This window comes from Crassostrea angulata, chromosome 6 (assembly GCF_025612915.1).
Source record: "Crassostrea angulata isolate pt1a10 chromosome 6, ASM2561291v2, whole genome shotgun sequence".
Lineage (NCBI taxonomy): Eukaryota > Metazoa > Mollusca > Bivalvia > Ostreida > Ostreidae > Magallana > Magallana angulata.
In genome coordinates, this window is record NC_069116.1 from 27,622,001 (window position 1) to 27,641,303 (window position 19,303).

Sequence of the window (19,303 nt, forward strand, 5' to 3'; positions counted from 1 at the left end):
CATGTATATCTTTATTTTCTTGTCAAATCAACGCCATATTATTTTTATTTTTTCATACGAATTGCCCATGTTTGAGTTAATAATTTAATTGTTGAAATGTCGCAGGGCAAATTACTTTCTTTAATTTCATCCCCGTTCACTTGCCTATGTAGGAATCAAGCAAAAGGGCAACATTTAACATTATTAAGTAAGTGTTTATTAATATTTGCTCATTACAATTTGAGTTTGACCATGCAATAAAACGGACATAGATAAAAAACTGTATTTGACGAGATTCGGAGAAAATTCGAAATGATTGCATTCAATGATGTTTCCAATATTCTTAGTACTGTGGGGTTGTATTCGTCGACCAGCAAACCCATTCCAGAATTTTTACGATTCATATGCATTTACAATACATGCACTCAATATAAAAATTAGTAGGGAGGTACCAGTTCCGATTCCCGGTCAAGCCACTTTTTCTGTGTTATTATATGCACATTTCTCCTGTCCTACTACAGGTGGTGCCATGACCTTCCTTGTTCAGGCTTCATATATACATATGAATTATTAATAAGTCGTGGCAAGGTAAAATTGTGATGTGCCTTTGGGTCAAATACTATTTAACAGACTGAAATCTACACAATCTGTTTATCGATTGGTCAAAGTCTACAGCTCTTTAAGGAGGGAGGAATGTAGCAATTGAGGCTCTAAAGATGGTAGATATTTATTCTCTTTTGAGAAGTGGACAAGTATAGCCTACATCCACTTCTCTTCACAATCCCTCATATTTTGATTCTGGAAAACGTGTAAATGTTGGAGCCAAAGACCCGTGTTTCGACTCCAGCGTAGAACGTCTTCGGTTACGACATTTTCACGTTTTCCAGAATCAAAATATTAGGGCTTGCAAAGGGAAATGGATGTAGGGTATGCCTGTCCACTTCTCAAAGAGAATACGTAGATATCTACCTTGGTAGCTCAATTGTAGAGCTCCTGACTTTAATTGCAGTCCTGGGTACAATTCCCAGTTCAGCTACATTTTTCTATGTAGTTTTATGCTAATTCTTTCTTTTGCTACCACACTTTAGTTACCTGTGATTATTTTCTATTTCAGATAGGAGTTTATCATTTTCATCTTTACGATGCTCAGGGGACAATAAAGATTATGAAATAAATCCTGAATTCATCAATAGAAATGATAGGTATATGACTGTCAAAAAATTAATATAAAGAAACCTTCATTTTTATTTTTTATTTCAACAATAAAAGTGATTTTGATATTATAAAGAACTGGCCTCTTGAATCCTTATGTTTGAAAACATAACCAGCTATTCATCTTTAAGATCAAGATTGGGTTAAGGGAAACAAAGCTCTTTAAGGATTACCTTATACTATAACTGAAAATGATAGATTGTTTACAAACTTTGCCATGACTTATGTTCTTAAAATTTAGCAACTTGCAGATTGTTTCTGAGATCATTTATTGATACCTTCCAAAAAATTTACAGAATCTTGGAGTCTTAGAAGAATATGATTCCTTTAAAAAAAAAACATTTGTGATGTTTTACAGATAAAAAGTTGATAGATTTGTAGACTCCAAGGTCTGATGGTCACGCCAAAGTACAACAGTCGTGCTAAAGTTCCATGGTCAAGCTTAAGTCCAATGGCCTGCCACGTGGACCGTCAGACTTTGGCGTTTCAAACCATCGGGGTTTGGCGCAGACCATCAGACTTTGGCATGACCATTGGACTTGCATGTAGAGTCTCATCACACTTTTGAGTCCTATAGATTATTTATAGCAAGATGTTTAGCATCAGTATTGTTTTAGTGTTTTTTCCTTTTGTTTAGGTGTTTGGAATACAAAAATCTCTTGCCTAGGAGGAAGGGGTGGCAATACCAGAGACCTACCAAAGAGTTTTACTATAGGTTAGCATTGCTGTTCCTTTAAATATGTCATTGAAAGTACTGGTATGTACATTGATCATTATTTAATCTTCATTTGAAGGTGAACTGTAATGCATTACATGTATTTGAATTATTAGATTAACTATCAATCCAACTGCTGCAAAGATAGAGGCCATTTTGGAGCATTCTTCAGGGAGGAAGGTTGTGTCAGCTTCCTCTGCAGAATGGGCAATCAGACAATTCTTATACAGGTAATGGCCAACATTGATCTCTATGTGAAAAAAATACTTATCAATGGTTTACCGTTAGTAAAAAGGTTCAGCAACATACAAACAGTTTACTGGCAATATAACATTATTTAAAGCTTATTAGTAGGGTAAAAGAAACTTCTAAGGAAGTTGAAAACTCTTAAACTGAATATGTGTTCTATGATTCAACTTTTTATTTCAAATAACTTTTTAATATGAAAGGTAACTTTAATATGCAATGATAAACTGGTTTACTGCTAATAATTTTGCAGCAGTGCCTAAGTAGATAAACTTTAACAATAACAAGAAACGTCAGTGGACTGGTTGGTAGCCAGAAATATTTGTAACTGGAACACACTTGCAATTTTCTCACACAGGAACAAAATTTGGTTTTCAACAAACTGGTAATTGTTCTTAGATATCGTAAATTGTATTTCAGTGGCAGAGATCTTTCGGCAGCAGTGAATTTGGGACGTGTCTTTGCAGAGCGGTGCCTGAAAGCTGGCATAGTTAGTGTGTTTTATGACCCTAACACAGATGTTCATGGTTCAGAAAAGGTATTTTTTTCAAGGATCCATATCAATAAAGATTAAATCCGAGGAACTCTGTTGTACATTGTTAAGATTAGTAGTAGGTCTCTTTAATAATTTTACATCAATTTATCTTAGTTCATTTTAAAACAGATTGGCACATTTGATAGAAAATCTTTGTATTAAGCTAACAATAAATTTTAATCACAAGAAATTCAATCTGTTTTATCTGTTTTAAAAGGTTTCATGTACATGTATCTTTAATTTTTTACATATTATGATTAGTAAAAATGATAAACTAAATACTATTTTTCTTTAGTACTTTGAGTAAGAATTCTTTACCATCAGGTGAAGGTCATTTTAAAAGCATTAGAAGAGGCTGGTATTCAGATTGGTGAAGATGAAGTGTTTGAGAAGAAATTTAGACCAGGGATCAACTATGATGGCAAAAACCGTTTGGGTGAAGGAAAGCGACCTGATGATGTACAAATTATTCAATAAATATATTCATAAAATATTTGCTGGTGTTCATATAGAAGTTAAAGAAAAGAATTTTCCTTTATTTCATTTGTAAAAGAACCATTCTTTCTTAAAAGGAGCAATATCTACCAATGAACTACGTTTTAAGGCGAGGGAAAAAAATGATTTATTATTTCTCAGGTCACACCCCCCCCCCCCAACTGTGTTATTGCTACTGCATTGGTTGACTATTGTCATATTGAAAAGGAAACTCAAAATGAAAGCTGTAGAACTTTTAAATATCCCTAGCATTGTGATAGCATTGCTTTGCATAAACAAAAGTTATTAAAAGAAAAATATTCATCATACTGAACAACATTTTGCCATAGAGGATAGCGAGTACAGTAATTTAAAACCACGTTATTTTATTTAATAATGTACGATATTTCCTCTTAACTTTGAAATTTGTATATATACATGTACATGTTGATAGCATACACTGCTGATGACTGTTGGGGAGTTTTATACGTTGACGTTTCCTACATTGCATTGCAATTCTTCAGACTTCCAAAAAAAAAACGAAACGCATGGTGATTCAGAAAACCCTAAATGACTGTAAATGAATCGAAATAAGGTCGACGATTTATGATATATTCAATATTTTATTCAATATATGTCATCACCAAAAAACACAAATACTTCATACGTTAATCAATCGAGTTGCATTGAAAATACAAAATACATTTCTCTGGTTTATGAAAAATGGTTTTGAACATCATCCTTATGTTCATGGATAAAAGTAAAGCTAACATAGTAAAAAAAACGATAATACTCTTCCGCTGCCCTCATACATTAGCATCCGACATTTGGGACTATAATCACGATTGATAAACATTGTGAATGCTGGATAGCCGATGGGTTTTTTTTTCTCCATGCTTCCTCTTCAAAGTACGATTCCGCCATTTTGTCAAAAGAGGCCTCGTTGGGGGAAAAACTGTTCATTTTATTTTACGTTCCTTTGATAGTAGGAGTGAAAAAATGGCTTTCATAATGGTAGATATGGCTTTTGGTCTTTCGATGGTGACGGATTTGTTAACATCGGAAGCATTTTGTATCCATCCAACATACTGCGGATTGGAATGGAGGGTGCGTTTCTCTCCCTTTGGATCGGAAAGCGAACCTTCTCGTTTCCGAGCGTTGTTCTGACTGGTTCGTATGATTCCGGCGGTATCGCTGATGTGACTATTTCAGGAGATTGAGTTGTCGGAGAAGTTGAGAACGATGTCATGTCTACGTTTGTAGTGGTTTGTGTGGTCCTCTCTCTTTCAGCAGCGGTCTCAGTCGTGAGATTGACGGTTTCTTCAAATGGCGCTTGTTTTTCTAGCCCCAGTGTTTCTAGAAGGACGCTAGATGTACGTTTGGTGCTAAATCCAGGACTACCTGATACTTTGGGTGCTGATGTGACAAACGCAGCTAGAGCTTTCCGTGTCTTAAGACTAGTTTCACTCTCTAAAACATCAAAACTGTTTTGGGAAATAAGATGCAAGATACCATTTTCAGAGTTCTTAGTAGGAACATCAACCTTTGTTTTTGATTTTTCCACTGATGCTGAGCTTCTGTAATGTTTTGCATAAGGTTTCGAAATGAATCTGATTGATTTTTTCTTTTCGATTAAGGAACTCGGTGGGTAATTTCTGGAAATTTCTCCGCTATGCTGTTGATACGAAGGTTTACGCGCGGAAAAGTGGAACCCACCGGTACCCAACTTACCGCGTTTTCTTGCGCTGTAAGTATTCGGACGCTCGCCGGAAAGGTTAAAAGAAGTGCTTGATTTTTTGTTGCTATTCACCATTTTATAGTCGGATAATCTTTCCTTGGCTGGTTGGTTAGCCGCGTTGTCTACGTGTCTTATTATATTTTGTGCATCTTGCTGGTGGTGTTTGATTGCATTTTGGTTATGAGGTTTTGGTAAATCTTCATCAAACGGTTTCGAGATTACCTGTTGTTTAGGTCTGAATGCCAGGTGTTTTGAAGAATTTTGACTCCCTTGCTGTTGAGGTTTGTTCTTTGAGTGGATGTTATGTTGTTCTGTCCGTTGTTTAATGTCATGCTGAATTTTGTTTATTTTATACGCTGGGTTTGTATACTCTTTCATCTCAGGTTCAGCGAAAAGCTTTGTATCTACCTTTGAGCTTTTTTCGATTGTCTTTTGAGCGGAAAGAATCTGAGCTTGTCTGAGAAAGATATTGCCAAATATTTTGTAAATGTCTGATTGTTCTAACTTGTGTTCAAAATTGGGAATGTGGTTTCTGGTCAAGATAACCTTCAAGTTCTTCGGAAGAACTTTGTTTAAAAATTCGTCTGAATGGCCATGCAAAGCGTCCGTGATTCTTTGCTGCTTCGATTTGCGGCCATTAAAGTCGATCTCCACTTTTTGCGGTGGAAGATCACTACCATGTGAGTGGATATTAAGTGTGGATCTCGAAGAATGACCATCATGTGGATGACTGGAGAGAGAGGATCCGATGGCGTGATGGAAACCAGACCCAGTGTCCTGCAGCAAGGCTTTTGAAAGGTCATGGTCGCCCAGATTAGAAACGTGATGGTTGACAGCAATGTCACCAACTGAGAATTCTGGGAAATAAGACGTGTGTTTGACCATTGATGGATGGCTACAGTACACCTTTCGTTCGTACAATGGCTGACTTGGTCTGTAATTGTACCGGATGTAATGATTCGCCTTGTTCGTATGGTGGTCGGGATTGGATAGTGCATGTATGGTGTTGTTATGAGTGATGTTGACTTTTAGATCTTCCACGGCCGGTCTTTGTGGTGGTAGGGGTCCATGTGGCTTATGGTCCTCATCCACATGTTCTTTCAGATGGCGGAGCCTATTTATCTGTAATAAATAAATTTCTCCTGATCTTCTGAGCTTCAAGAAATATTTTTCAATAATTGTATAGATTTGTTGTCAAATTGTTGTGCCCAAAATTTCTTACTTGGTCTTGTGTGATTTTAATTCCTTCGTGCATGATGTACCACGATACAGACTCATAACAAGGGGGCGTGGTCAAGCTTCCGGCATAATGGTAGTACATGGACGTGTCATTAGGAAGCATATCAATTGGTCGTATTCCCGTAACAATGGTTCGCTGATCTAAACAAATATTCTTCCTTGTAAAATTTGGTAGAAAATGGAATAAATTCGGTAGCCAACGAATTAATTTTTTAGAATTGCGGAACTTTTACGAAATATTTTGGCATGGGTTGAATCTAAATCCTTTATTTGATATATTAAAAACTTACTGTATTCAGTCACTTGATCAAGGGCCATAGCAATCAACTCGAAAGCATGGTTTTTTTCCTCGGAAATCTGGATTCACGAAACACATTTTTAAGATCAATGATAAACCAATAACAAAGCTTATATGAATCTAAGCTTTAATACAAAATGGAATCTCTTTGATTACAGCGATACAATATTATGTATAGACTTACATCAGCAAAGACCCCTATCACGGCCAGTCCGTCAGGTTGTTGTTTGGCATGAGACAGTGTCCTGTACTTGGTGTTATAATGGACAATGTGCACCTACAATGATTAGTTTATCACTAAGTGTAAAAAAAAACCATCGGTAATAATAGAAACGGAAAAGAGTATTACTTGATTGCAATAAAGCGAATGTAGCCCTATTTAATTATTATTTTTTTTTGGAATATCCAAGTAATACTAGTATCAGGCGAAACATAGGTTCGGTATTGCGGCAATGTATTTGATGGTTTGATTGGCTGTCTATGATCACGTGGTTGAGTGTCTAACCTCAAGAGGATGTCGATGGTCGTCAAGGATGTGTTCTGAACCGACCCCGTTGTCAGGGCCCCAGTGGAAGTGGATTTCTACCGCACGGTAAAGCTCCCCGAGGTTAGAACCACGCAGGTACACGTCGTCGTCAATGGTCATGCTTGCTAAAGCAAGAAGTTGCTGTAAGTTTGCTTAATGTTAAGAACAAATCAATTCTTTTTTTTTCTAGATTCATTTATTGCAAAATAATCACCAGTGTGCCCATTGTTTCTAAGGTGCAGGAAGGCTGGGGTCATTCCATCGCCGCTTAATTTGTCATAGTTGATGAACTCGAATTGAGGCAGCCATGTAACATGGTGAAGGCGTGACGTCATGATGTTGATGGGCGACTGCCGTTTGCCACCACATTGCGGAAAATTCTTAGCCCAGTGATCCGGCCCTGAAGATAAATTACAGATTTTTCATGAGAAAAATTGGTACTGATCATCGGGTATTCAACGGTTTTGTTAATGCAGCTACTGAAAATGATTAAGAAGATGATGATGATGATGATGATGATGATGATGATGATGATGATGATGAAGAAAATAGGATCGAATTAGTTGTTTCTGTTTGTGTACCTGTTTCTCCCCCATAGCTCCATTTGTAATTTTGTTGGGCCTTGGTGGTGGTTTTCTGCAGAGTCAGCAAAGATCGCTGGTCGACTGTGACAAGTCCTTTATTTCCTGTGTAAGGAAAATTTATCATTATTCATTTATACTAGGAAAGGATGTGATTTGATTAATTTCTGTCAATTTCGTTCATTTTCCACAGATTGACCATAAATGTTCTGTCCAAAGGATGACTATGACACTAGTTGCCAATCAATATTATGAATCTCGCGCCAGACGAACCGCAACAGTATGATGGTCAGAAGTGCTTCATTCGACGTATTTGGAACAAAGACAATACGAGGTTTTATTGAAGTCGTGACTATATTTATCATGATATTTAAGTATATAGGCAAAAAATGTAATGGCTTTTTGTCTATATCGGTATATGGAATTGCATCTTCCCAAGTCAAGAGTTTCTGATCCGCTCCGCTCTACATAAGGTTGATGTAGAGAGGAGCGAATAAGAAACATTTGATTTGGGAAGATGGTGGAATTATGTCTTAAGCTCCAATTCCCTTTTATTTTTTATTTTTTTATTTTTTTGTTAGTTCTACGCTTTAAGCTTTGGAAGCGCAAAGTTCTTCCATCTATTTTACTGAATTAATATTAACGAATGTGTTATTTTTTGAAAACATAGTTATGACAGGAGATTATCATTTGATACAACAGACATAATCCTAATCCAACACGAGAATGACAGTATACCAGGTACATATTATTTTAATTATAATATTTAACATTCTAAATAATTGCATTCATCTTCTTAATTCATGATGCATAAGTACTGAATTTAATATGCATTAGATATTATGATCTTGTATTTCCTCTTTAGTTAAATGCAATTTGTAGTATCACGTTTAAAATTTGTAAACTTTTTAAAGTTTTTTAACATTTGCAATTCTGCATCTTATTAATCTTAATTGCAATTAAATTATTAACTTTATGTGAACCTGAATCATGTCAAGATGTTTAAAACGTTTATACTTTTAAAGGTGTAGTGAAGGTGTCTGTATTTAAAAAAAGAATGAGTATAATTTTTCATACTAAAGATTTCTCTGGTCTGGCATTCAACATTAACTCAGCATTTTGTAATTGTAACATTTATAATATCTATATTTTTTCTTAAGTAAAAACCTCCACAAAGATTTTTTTAAAAGTTACGAACATGTGCCCATTATAATTTTTTGTCGGTTTTTTATTTTTTTGTATGTCTTTCACCCTTTCGACTCTAAATGGTTTCAAACATGAATAAAAAAAAGTTCATGACCCTAGTTTTGAGGTCGTTAGCCGTCCACAGAAAATTGTTTCGTTGCATGGTCGAGGCCAATTTAAATTAAGGTTTGACTTAGGTTGAAAAATAGTTCTTAGCAAGTTTTTATAATGTTAACGTAAGAAAAGAAATACGCAAAAGAAATATCGCGCGTTTAAAAATGATAAACATATAAATAAACTTAAAGTTTCATTTTCTCTCTTTCTCTCTCCTCTCTCTCTCTTCATCTCTCTCTCTCTCTCTCTCTCTCTCTCTCTCTCTCCATTTATTTTAGAATCGTTTAACGTTTTAATATATCTTTAGGTCGTTTAAGAGAGCTGGGTGGTTATTGCCATTTTTAAACTGTATGAATCTCCTCAATAAGAAGAGCTCTGTACAAAAATGTAATCAATATTTTTGGAAATTTTCTTTTATAGATGATAATTTATGGCCGAAAACAATCATATTTTGAAAAAAAAACATTCTGATGGATGATTTTCTGACCATCCAGCCTCCTTAAAGTTACCCATGAGCAAAATTGCGGCTGTATCACTATGCATCTAAAACAATAGTTGAAAATAAAAATCAAACAAAATGCAAATGATCAGACAAAACACAGTAACTTCTTGTCTTGTCTTTTAATTTTGCATTCTTAATTTTGATAAAAGATAAATAATGTTTTCTTTTGGGTTTGTCCTTTTTGATTAGTGATAATTTGTACGTGACGATTTGGAGTGCATTACTTATTCATATGTTTAAAATTCAACCAAATTATCAGATATTCAATCTGTAAAAAATACAATCAAGAAATGTTTAAAGAATTGAGGAAAAACAAACTTACCCGGTTGCTCGGCAAGCTTTGTGTCATACTGACAGAGCATGCGCAGCATGTAGGACAAGAGAATGCACAGGTCACAATTCATCATGGACTAAATGTACCCCTATAGAAATATCAAATTCACAAAGTTACTTCTCACAAAGCGAACGTCAGCATACTAGTATATATCCCCGTCACCCACGAGTTCTGTCCCTTTTTCAAATGATATGCCGCACAACGGTTCACATTCCTTTATAAGTAACATCTTTGTTCATTAGCATAATGCAACGAAGCGAAGTGGGTAAGAAAAAATACATAATCAAAAATAAACCAAATGCAAAGTCTGACGTGAAGATTAGACAGTTAGTCATCTTTTTAATTCATTTGACAGCCGACTCTTAAAATACGACTAAACGATGAAAATTACACATTAAAAGATCTAATTTGTACTAAAGTGCATTAAAGGGAAAATTGACAAATGTCGGATTCATTGATAAATGCATGTTTAAATTACGATTTTGGTTGCGTGCATATTTAAATCGTGATTTAAGTGTTGACGGTTTTTTTTGCCTTCTTTTGCAAAGTTGATAATAAACCTTGCAATGAATTCTTAGTATGAGTGTATATATACATACAAATGTGATTTGGGTTTAAAATCTAACCACAAACAATGTATTTATTTTAATTCAAAGAAAACAAGACATATCTTAAACAAAATGCATGAAAAATCCTCATAAGTTTATTAATTTACATGTATGAGATGTATGATAGGCAGTTAACTGATATATAACGAATTAAGTTGCGTTTTCAAATTAGTGGTTGAATTAAATTCTGAATTAAAACTTGTTTCCAAATACTTCGGTAGTTATTATTTGCGAAAAACAGTAGACACGGATAATTTTATTAATTTTTTTTTTGGGGGGGGGGGGCTTTGGGTTTTTTTTTTAATGATTTAAAAAAAATCTTTTTTTCCATTTTTTTTTTGAGAGAGAGAGTATTTAAATATATTTTATTAAACATTTTTTAATGAATTGGTGATCAATTAAATTAACACTGTTTATACTTATATATGTGGAGTGTCTAGACACTTGTATGATCTATATAATGACAGATTAAAAATATCCACTGTAATCAAATTTGAACATGGATTTCTCTGAACTTTTGGTCGTAAACATAAAATGGAAGTTATTAATCAGTCCGATTTAAATAACTATTATCAAAGCATTATCAAGCGTAACGTAAAATGGATTTATCACAGGTGGGTGTTTATTTATAGATGATTTAACCAAAGGCTTTTTTGCACGAATCCCATTTATATTTTATTTTACACCAAAATATGGACTTTTGAAATATTACTAAGCATGGTAAATAAATAAATAATTGCATATGTTGTCTTGTTTATGTTTTTGAAACAAATAACACATAATGAGAAAGTATCTTATCAGAAGACTCCAGTTTATTTTTTAATCAAAATTGTTTACACAATTCTGATCATTCGGTGGTGCACGATTACTCGTTACATACTTTATTTATAATTCGAGAATTCCCATCGAGACATAAAATTGCTGCCATCGAAATGTTTTCGGGTTTAAAAATAATTTTGTGTTTCGTTGGCATAAAAACTTCTTTCTTGATAAATTCTGAATTTTATCTACATCCAGTTGGTTAATTGAGAAGGGGAAGTGTCGCTGTACAAAGATCCAACAGAGTCCTAGCAAGAAGGGAAGTTATACATATCATCTCGTCATCGCTATATATATATACTAGTATTTGATGCGGATAGTATTTGATGCGGATGGATCTATTTTTTGTGCAAAAGTTCGCGACGGCAAACATGAGTATCGAAAGGTTATTTGTGAATGTAGCAAAAAAGAAATTCAAGAAAGCATGCAGTTGCAAATTATTTGTAATGTTCATTGTTAAACTATTTTTATAACATGCATTTATGATTTTATGCATTTCATTTTCTACATCCTATGGAACAATTACATTTATAGATTTGTGAATGCCACGTGTGCTCTGTTTCCTGTCATGTGTATTTAATTTTACAAACACAATCTTTGTGAATGCATGGCCCAGGAGCCAATACCATAAACTGAAAATAGACTCGAGCCAAAATTATGAATAAAGATAGCTTTTGATAAACCTTCCAATTAGTTATTAAACAAAAGGGTGACCTTTAATTATTTACAATTCGTCAGAATTACTTTTTTGTATAACCTTTTTATTTAGTCTCTTTTTGATTAATAAAAGGCGTGGGGTCAGATCGTTATAATTATATATATTTATTTTAAAAAGGGGTGACCTTTTATTATTTACAATTCGTCGGAATTACTTTTTTGTATAACCTTTTTATTTAGTCTCTTTTTGATTATCTATATTTGGCTCATTATCTGCATACAAGGTGAATATATTTGCAATCTGTACATGTTTCTGATGTTTGTTTCGCCTGTGTAAAAACAGACAGACAAGTCCGTTCTTAATACTTTGAGGCAAGCGACCTTTAATTTCTGTCATGTTTGGCAAATTGAGGAAAAAACGATATTGTCCCCTGTGACAAATTCTTTTGTGTGGTTTTTATAGTCAGATATAAAGAGCTACAGAGACAGAGCATTTGTTCACTACATCTTGAATGATCGTTGCTATATAAAAAAAAAACAAGAAAAAAAAATCTACAAGATACGCTATGAATGATTACTGCGTAAGCTTTGTTTGCTTTTTTATCCTTATGACAATCAACTTCTGGTTAAATGTTTTGTGGGTATTTTTTCCCAAACAAACTACAAATCAGTGCACTCGTATCTTTTAATGTCGTCAAAATTAATTTGTTTTTTAAATAATGTAACCCCCCCCCCAAAGCTGTGCCAGTGGTGGGTTTTTTGTTGTTGTTGGTTTTTTTTAAGTCAGCACGTGCATTGATGTACATAAACCAGGTGGAAATGACCAGTCGTGTAAGGTGACATATTTATAGATATTAGGACATAATGTGGTCAATAGAAATATTCAATGTTGTCTCGGTCAAAAATACTTAGTGCTCGGAACATTTCTTGTTAACGGTATACCTTCACAGGGGTTCAACAAAAATATGAGTCGCATTATTTTAATTAAGCAGCGTTAATTATAAATGAATGTATGTTGAGCATTTGAAATTTCTGTCTTACTTTATTAAAATTAATAGAAAATTATTAGATCTAGCATTGAACGAATAGAGCAGATATGCCAAAAAGCGTAAATTTGTCAAAAGCACATGCCTTTCAAGTTTATCATGCACTGAAAGTGACAGTTTCTTCCGATATCTTTATATTACGCATAGGTGAACAATGTCTATTATATGGTATACTTTTCATTGTTGGTAAAAAGCAATTGTAAAGATTTGCATCCGGAAGAATCAAAAATGGAAATTACGGAAAGCCCCCATCCAAACCGTTACATTTTTATTTCCATGATATGAATTTTAAATTGTGTCATGTGGCATGCATGTTTAAACGAGTAGAATTATTTTGAACATGAGCGACATTATTTTGCATGATTTGTTTATGAATTGCAAAAATCATTTGATACCACACAAACAGGAGATATGTAGGTTGAATAATTTTAAATGAATATAAGTACTGCATACAATATGAAATTATGTTTTAATTTATTTCAATTGCTATAAGATTTTGAGAGAAAGATATTTTCATATATATACATAAGAAAACATTTTATCAAGCGCGTATAGGCAGAATAAAGCCATCTTTTTTCTCTGGAGAGAGAGAGAGAGAGAGAGAGAGAGAGAGAGAGAGAGAGAGAGAGAGAGAGAGAGAGAATGACGTTATTGAATTATCTATCTTAAGAATTTGTAATTTTTGATTACAACATAATCATTCATTCCATAGAAAAAACCCTCCAATTTGAGTGAATAGTACTGTATGTTACGATATGAGTTGCTGATATATTTTTTACGTTACTATGGCATTTTTTTGATAATTTCATTTTTTCATCATTTTTTTTTAAAAACAAATATCGTCGAAATTTATGTAGTAATTAAAAGTACAATATGTAGTCTAATGAGATATCATATTGTTTTAGAATGTTTTTTTTCTATTAATTTTTCTTGTATCTTTTGTTTTTAATTCATTTTTATAAACTTGCATTTTAGCATGATTTTTTTCAGGTTTGACTCAATTTTCGACAGTACCGGTAACGAATGAATGAACCTAAATGCAAGGCGAAAACCTAAATACAAAAACCGAAAACAACCCCCCCCCCCTAAAAAAAATAAACAAACACGCACCAAAAAATGCAAACTCGACGATATATATATATATATATATATATATATATATATATATATATATATATATATATATATATATATATATATATATATATATATATATATATATATATTGACTTCATTCACTTAATCATTCATGTAATCAACAATGAAAAAAAAAATCTTCAAATAATTTTTACGACGTGCGTTTTTTAATAATGAATGAAATAATGAGTTTGTACCTTAGATGAACTTTGCGCCCTGTATATTGATACACTAATTACTATAATAAAAAAGTAATTTTGTTCTTTTTCGTTTTTTATAAAAGGCAAGCAATTAAGCTAAGAGAATATCTTTCCTTTACCTCTCCTAAAGTAAACCATTGGATTTTTTCGTATCTGATACACCCAAAATATGCTTCATTTTATATATTTATATGTTTATTTCTTCACTAGCTCTGGTCTTGATGTTACATACATGCAATTCTTTTATCGCCTTTTTAACATATAAGTACATGGAACAATGCATGTAAATTGAAAGTTCTTATTCAGACATATCAGACGATTGAATACAAAATGTGAAAACTTTGTTTATTCTCGAAAAACAAAACTCAAATTGTTTTTTAAAAAATCGCTGTTTAAATCACATGGTAATGAATTTTTGAAATGTAATATAGCCAACACTATAGTATATATAAACGACATTTAAAATGAAAATTATACTGTGAATTTTAGTCATATGTTGAAAAACATGTAATATTTCGTATTGACTCATAAACAACATTATTCGCGTTTGAATTTTTCACGTCAAGATATGTTACTTGTCAAGATATATGTCAAGATATGTTACTACAAAAAAAAAAAGGTTAAATTAATTGTTGCTAGATTATAATCAAATTAAACGTACCTATGGCGTCTGAACAAGAAAACATGGCAACCAACCAGAGTCTCTCCGAGGGAAAGACTCAGCGGCCGGGGCTGTCCTTTTTATTGGGGAGGGTTCTGACGCCAGAATATGAATGAAGCACCTGTCATGGGGCCGAAGATCGGCGCTGACCGACTCGTGCTAAATGACGAGAACTCGTGCTAAATGAAGAGGACCCTTGTGTCTGTTCGCACAGTAATTGTTCTATATTTGTTGGGCACGGTCTCTTCATTGGCAGGGGAATGTCGATTTTTTTTTTGGAATAAATATATTGCATAATTCTTCATGGTGATACATTGTCCATGTATTTTAGGAATACATATTATCAAGGGCGGGATAGGCAGAATAAAGCCATCTTTTTTCTCGATCGATCGATCGATCGATCGAGAGAGAGAGGAAAGAGAGAGAGAGAGATTCTCAAAAGAAAACATCCTTTGTACATCAGAATCCCCTTTGAATAAATGAACATTGCATATGAAATAAATATAAATAGACCCTCTTTCTATTGTTGAGGATTGAGGGAAGGGTATTTATTTATATACCCATTTTCATTCAATGAATTAGTATGACATTAACCATTAATTTTCTGTAATACACATGTACATTTAACATTGTCTTCAAACACAATAAGTTTTAGTTTTAAGTCTGTAAAAGGTATATATTGATCTTTAATCAATAAATTGTTTTTCATAATCTTCATTTCAGGAGATGTCGATCTTAAAGATGTAATTTCTTGCCAATTTTCAGTACATTTACTGTCAGATATTGTTTTTATGTTGCTAAAAATATGAACAAATGCTATACATTTATTAGTAGACTTTATAAAAGCTGCTTCAAATCTGATCAATTAGTGAAAATGAGGAGTAGAGAGGACCGAAAACCCCTGGTTAAAGAAATAATTAATGATATAAACACTCTTATTTGATAAAATGTACATCAATTTAAGTTGCACTCAGTAAAATCATAATTTCATTTTATTTTATTTCATTAAAAGGAATAATACACATATATGTAACTTAGTTCATCTGTTCTTTAGATGAATTAAGAATGTTCTTTAGATCTCTACATGTTCTTTAGAATTCCGTGCTAATGACAAAGGAGGGAAATCTTGCCCTATGTAAAAAAAGAAAAAATATAAAATGTTTAACTTGTATAGTTGAACTTATCTTGAACACTGATATCTCGAATACAGTGGATATGGCGAAGTCATATGTAAGTTCCAACCACTTAATTTTTAGCATTTTACCCTTAATATCTTGAATACTTAAATATCTTGAAGTTTTAAAACAGTCCCATCTAGTTCGAGATAATGAAGTTTGACTGTATAATACATACAACAATGCTATTATTTATCAATGTGCCTTTTACAATACCATAATCCAAAAACTTTCAAAAACATTACCTGATGTACTTTTCATTGCTTGTGTATCTCGCATACCATCTTTTGGCAAGGTAAACAGCTTCAAAGAAACAGAGCGTCCAAACTCCAAACCAAATCAAGTCTCTATTCTGCACCGACCTTTCAAATATTAAAGGGTTATCTGGCTGTTGTTTTGGACGAAGCAATCCATCTTTAGAAAGGATAAATAATTATCATTTAATGCAACCTATTCGTATAAGAATTGATGATGGGTTAATTTACCTTGGTATCAAAATGTGGCTGTGTTAGCCCAAAAATATATTAAATTAGGTGTTTGTAACCTGATATATTTTACATTAAATTATGTTGTTTTAAGTGTACAAATTGGAAATAATATAAATATAAGTATTTAAGGAATCATCCTTTGAATATTATGAGGTGATAATTTCGGTCGGAGTGTTTTCGAATCTATTATAAAGCCCTTTGGGCTTTATTGGATTTCACCTCATAATACTCAGTCAAAGAATGATTCCCTATTCCTTAAATAATATTGAGTACAGGGTTATTTTCACCCCGTGTAATTTTCCCCCATCTGCACTTGCAAACAGTTTTGCCCCATCTTGAATTCACCCAGATGCAGTTACATTGTATGTTTAAAGAGTGATAATATGAGCGACTGGAATTCGCCTGGTCTTAAATGCTCGCTGACAATGAGGGCAAAAGGGGTTAAAATAACATGGGGGGGGGGGGGGGGTGAATACTTCCCTGTATACAGTACTCTGCTATATGGCAGCAACATATCATTTTCGCAAGTTCAGTACCAGTATAATAAATTTTTAAGTAATTTCATTTTAAAACCTTCAAAAATGTTTGATTTGATGGAGAGGATGGGGTTAAAATAGAAAGAATAATCTTACCCTGACCAGGCTACATAAGGTCACAGTCTTAACTGGGTCCGTAGGACATTTGTCATTTTAACGATAGAACATTCTATCTAGGGTTAAAGATGATATGTGGGTGAGGGCAAGTACTTGTATTTTGGTTCAGCAAGGTTTGTTTTTAGATGAGGGCAAGGTGGTTAACATCTTCGCTAGCCAAGGGTTTTCAGTCCATTTTGCTCCCCATCTTCGCTAGCCAAGGGTTTTTGGTCCACTTTGCTCCCCATCTTCGCTAGCCAAGGGTTTTTGGTCCACTTTGCTCCCCATATGGGGAGCAAAGTGGACTGAAAACTCTTGGCTAGTGAAGATGGGTGCTTAAGTGGGAATTGGATAAGGGCTATAGTTTACAGTGGAAAAATTGTCTGTAATCTGTGCAGCTGCTGCACTCAATAGGTAATTTCCTACTGATATCTAACTTTACTTGCCTCAAACTTTCTCCAAAACACACTACCTGACCTCAGAAAATGAAGTATGCTAAGGTTCTCTTATCCTCAGCCTTTAAGTATTTTTTACATCATAAAAATGTTATTAATCCTTCAAACTTTATTAGTGAAATAAAATAAAAAGAACTTTTTTATGATATCCATGCATTTTTACAAATTTGCAATTTTGGCCACAATGCATAACTAAAAATGGAATAAATCTACAAGTTGAGATCATATTAGAAAAAAAAAACCCCAGTGGATTTGTGACTCGAACCCTTTTATCTTCATGTAGTAGGTCTCCATAGAGCAACTAAGCCAAACAGCTCGTTGAATATCTGAGCATTATATTTAAACTACATCCCTTCGTAAATTTATCTGTATAAAAAGAAGATTTATTGTATGTCCTGGTATGAAGAAAAAAATTCAGGGATAATTTAGAGTTATCGAACATTGCTGAGATTCAGAGATCATTAAATTTAAATCGAGATCAAGAGTCACCATTTAAACATGTAAACAAACTGCACCACTTCAGATTATGGGGCTGGAGATGGTGTTTAAAAGAATATCAGAAGCAAGTTAAGTGACGATAACTGTAGTAAAATATCCGATGAATTTTTGGAGTCAAATATTTGTACAGAATGTATTAGGAAATATGATTGATCAGTCCATTTTATGTGCACCGTAAATTGCAGTTTTTCACTGAGGGAGGCACTGTAGTTCCTATGTCATCCATCCAAATTTTTTCAGACCTCAGGAGCTACAAACCTGCAGCTAAAGCTATACACATGACCATATAATGTCTTACCTTGTCTTCTGACTTTCGATACTATAGTTCTCTTTGTTTCATTACTTATCTGGCTCCTAAAAAGGCTGTTAAGGCTACAATAACGAATAAATGTATTACAGTCTTGACAGCTGTAATCAACATAATTACTGTCCGAAGCAGTATTAGATCAGCTTGGTATTAATCATATTTCACAGCTTTAATATAATCTTTCTCATTAAACAGTGTAAGAGGCGGTATGTATGTGTATCACAGCCAAGTGTTCATACTCTATCAAGATCGATAGTACAATTACTTTAGGCAAGATAGGATGACAGAAGTTTATGAAGAGAAAATTCGAGTTGAGAACGAAAATTTTGAATTTTGATCATTTGACTAATATTGCAAATTCATTAACGAAATATCTTGGCATTATATCAAAAACGGAATTCTTTTTGCAGCGTAAAAGATGTATTAGCAATATTAATTCATAAAAAAAATACCTTGTCCTTAATATCATTGTTTTTGCGACAGGAGAACTAGCTCTTGTAGAGAACCAGTTTATTCGTTAATAAGTTAAGTTGTACATAAGCATTTCGATTTTATGAAGAAAAATAATACTCTTCTAACAATCTTTATCTTATATCTTTGAAGTAACTCAAATTAAATAAGACATGAAAAAAATGATGATAAGTCACAGATGACAAATAAGTGGGGTGGGGTGGGGGTGGGGGTTGATTTTTGTAACATAACTTAGTGCAAGAGACAGATATATACGCAGTGTAGCAAAAAAGTGACTAAATATGTTGAATCTGGAGAGCTTCATACACATTAACAAATCATAATTAGAGATTCCCTATTTTACAGTTTATAACATCTTTGCTAGCTAAGGGTTTTCAGTCAACTCCGCTCCCCATTAACGGGGAATTAAGGAGTGGACAGTAAACCTTTAGCTATAAATGGGGAGCAGTGTAGACCGAAAACTCTTGGCTA

At 33.5% G+C, this 19,303-nt stretch overlaps 2 protein-coding genes across 2 annotated transcripts; one reads left to right on the forward strand and one right to left on the reverse strand.

Annotated features, from left to right (window-relative positions):
* Window positions 1-66: 66 nt before the first annotated feature.
* On the forward strand, window positions 67-3,180 carry LOC128188271 (39S ribosomal protein L18, mitochondrial-like). Its single transcript, XM_052859229.1, has 6 exons — window positions 67-187; window positions 1,094-1,181; window positions 1,829-1,906; window positions 2,023-2,136; window positions 2,573-2,690; window positions 3,012-3,180. The coding sequence occupies exons 1-6, from the start codon at window positions 97-99 to the stop codon at window positions 3,162-3,164; spliced, it is 642 nt and encodes a 213-aa protein (XP_052715189.1). The 5' UTR covers window positions 67-96; the 3' UTR covers window positions 3,165-3,180.
* A 613-nt stretch (window positions 3,181-3,793) lies between these two features.
* On the reverse strand, window positions 3,794-18,916 carry LOC128187019 (uncharacterized). The gene is made up of 12 exons (XM_052857051.1): window positions 18,814-18,916; window positions 18,353-18,426; window positions 16,227-16,395; window positions 14,807-15,937; window positions 9,667-9,766; window positions 7,544-7,648; window positions 7,177-7,362; window positions 6,942-7,087; window positions 6,621-6,713; window positions 6,429-6,495; window positions 6,122-6,279; window positions 3,794-6,021 (listed from the first exon to the last, which is right to left on the reverse strand). Exons 5-12 carry the CDS (start codon window positions 9,749-9,751, stop codon window positions 4,168-4,170), a joined length of 2,694 nt encoding a protein of 897 aa, XP_052713011.1. The 5' UTR covers window positions 9,752-9,766; window positions 14,807-15,937; window positions 16,227-16,395; window positions 18,353-18,426; window positions 18,814-18,916; the 3' UTR covers window positions 3,794-4,167.
* Between the last annotated feature and the right edge of the window lie 387 nt (window positions 18,917-19,303).

Excerpts from the sequence above, each read along its gene's own strand:
- LOC128188271 (XM_052859229.1), top strand. The coding sequence starts at position 97 with ATGTCGCAGGGCAAATTACTTTCTTTAATTTCATCCCCGTTCACTTGC. Across the intron at positions 188-1,093 it reads GCAACATTTAACATTATTAA|ATAGGAGTTTATCATTTTCA; the intron begins GTAAGTGTTTAT and ends TTTCTATTTCAG. Across the intron at positions 2,137-2,572 it reads ATCAGACAATTCTTATACAG|TGGCAGAGATCTTTCGGCAG; the intron begins GTAATGGCCAAC and ends ATTGTATTTCAG.
- LOC128187019 (XM_052857051.1), bottom strand. The coding sequence starts at position 9,751 with ATGATGAATTGTGACCTGTGCATTCTCTTGTCCTACATGCTGCGCATG. Across the intron at positions 6,714-6,941 it reads ACCATCGACATCCTCTTGAG|GTGCACATTGTCCATTATAA; the intron begins GTTAGACACTCA and ends TAATCATTGTAG. Across the intron at positions 6,280-6,428 it reads TGATCAAGTGACTGAATACA|ATCAGCGAACCATTGTTACG; the intron begins GTAAGTTTTTAA and ends ATATTTGTTTAG.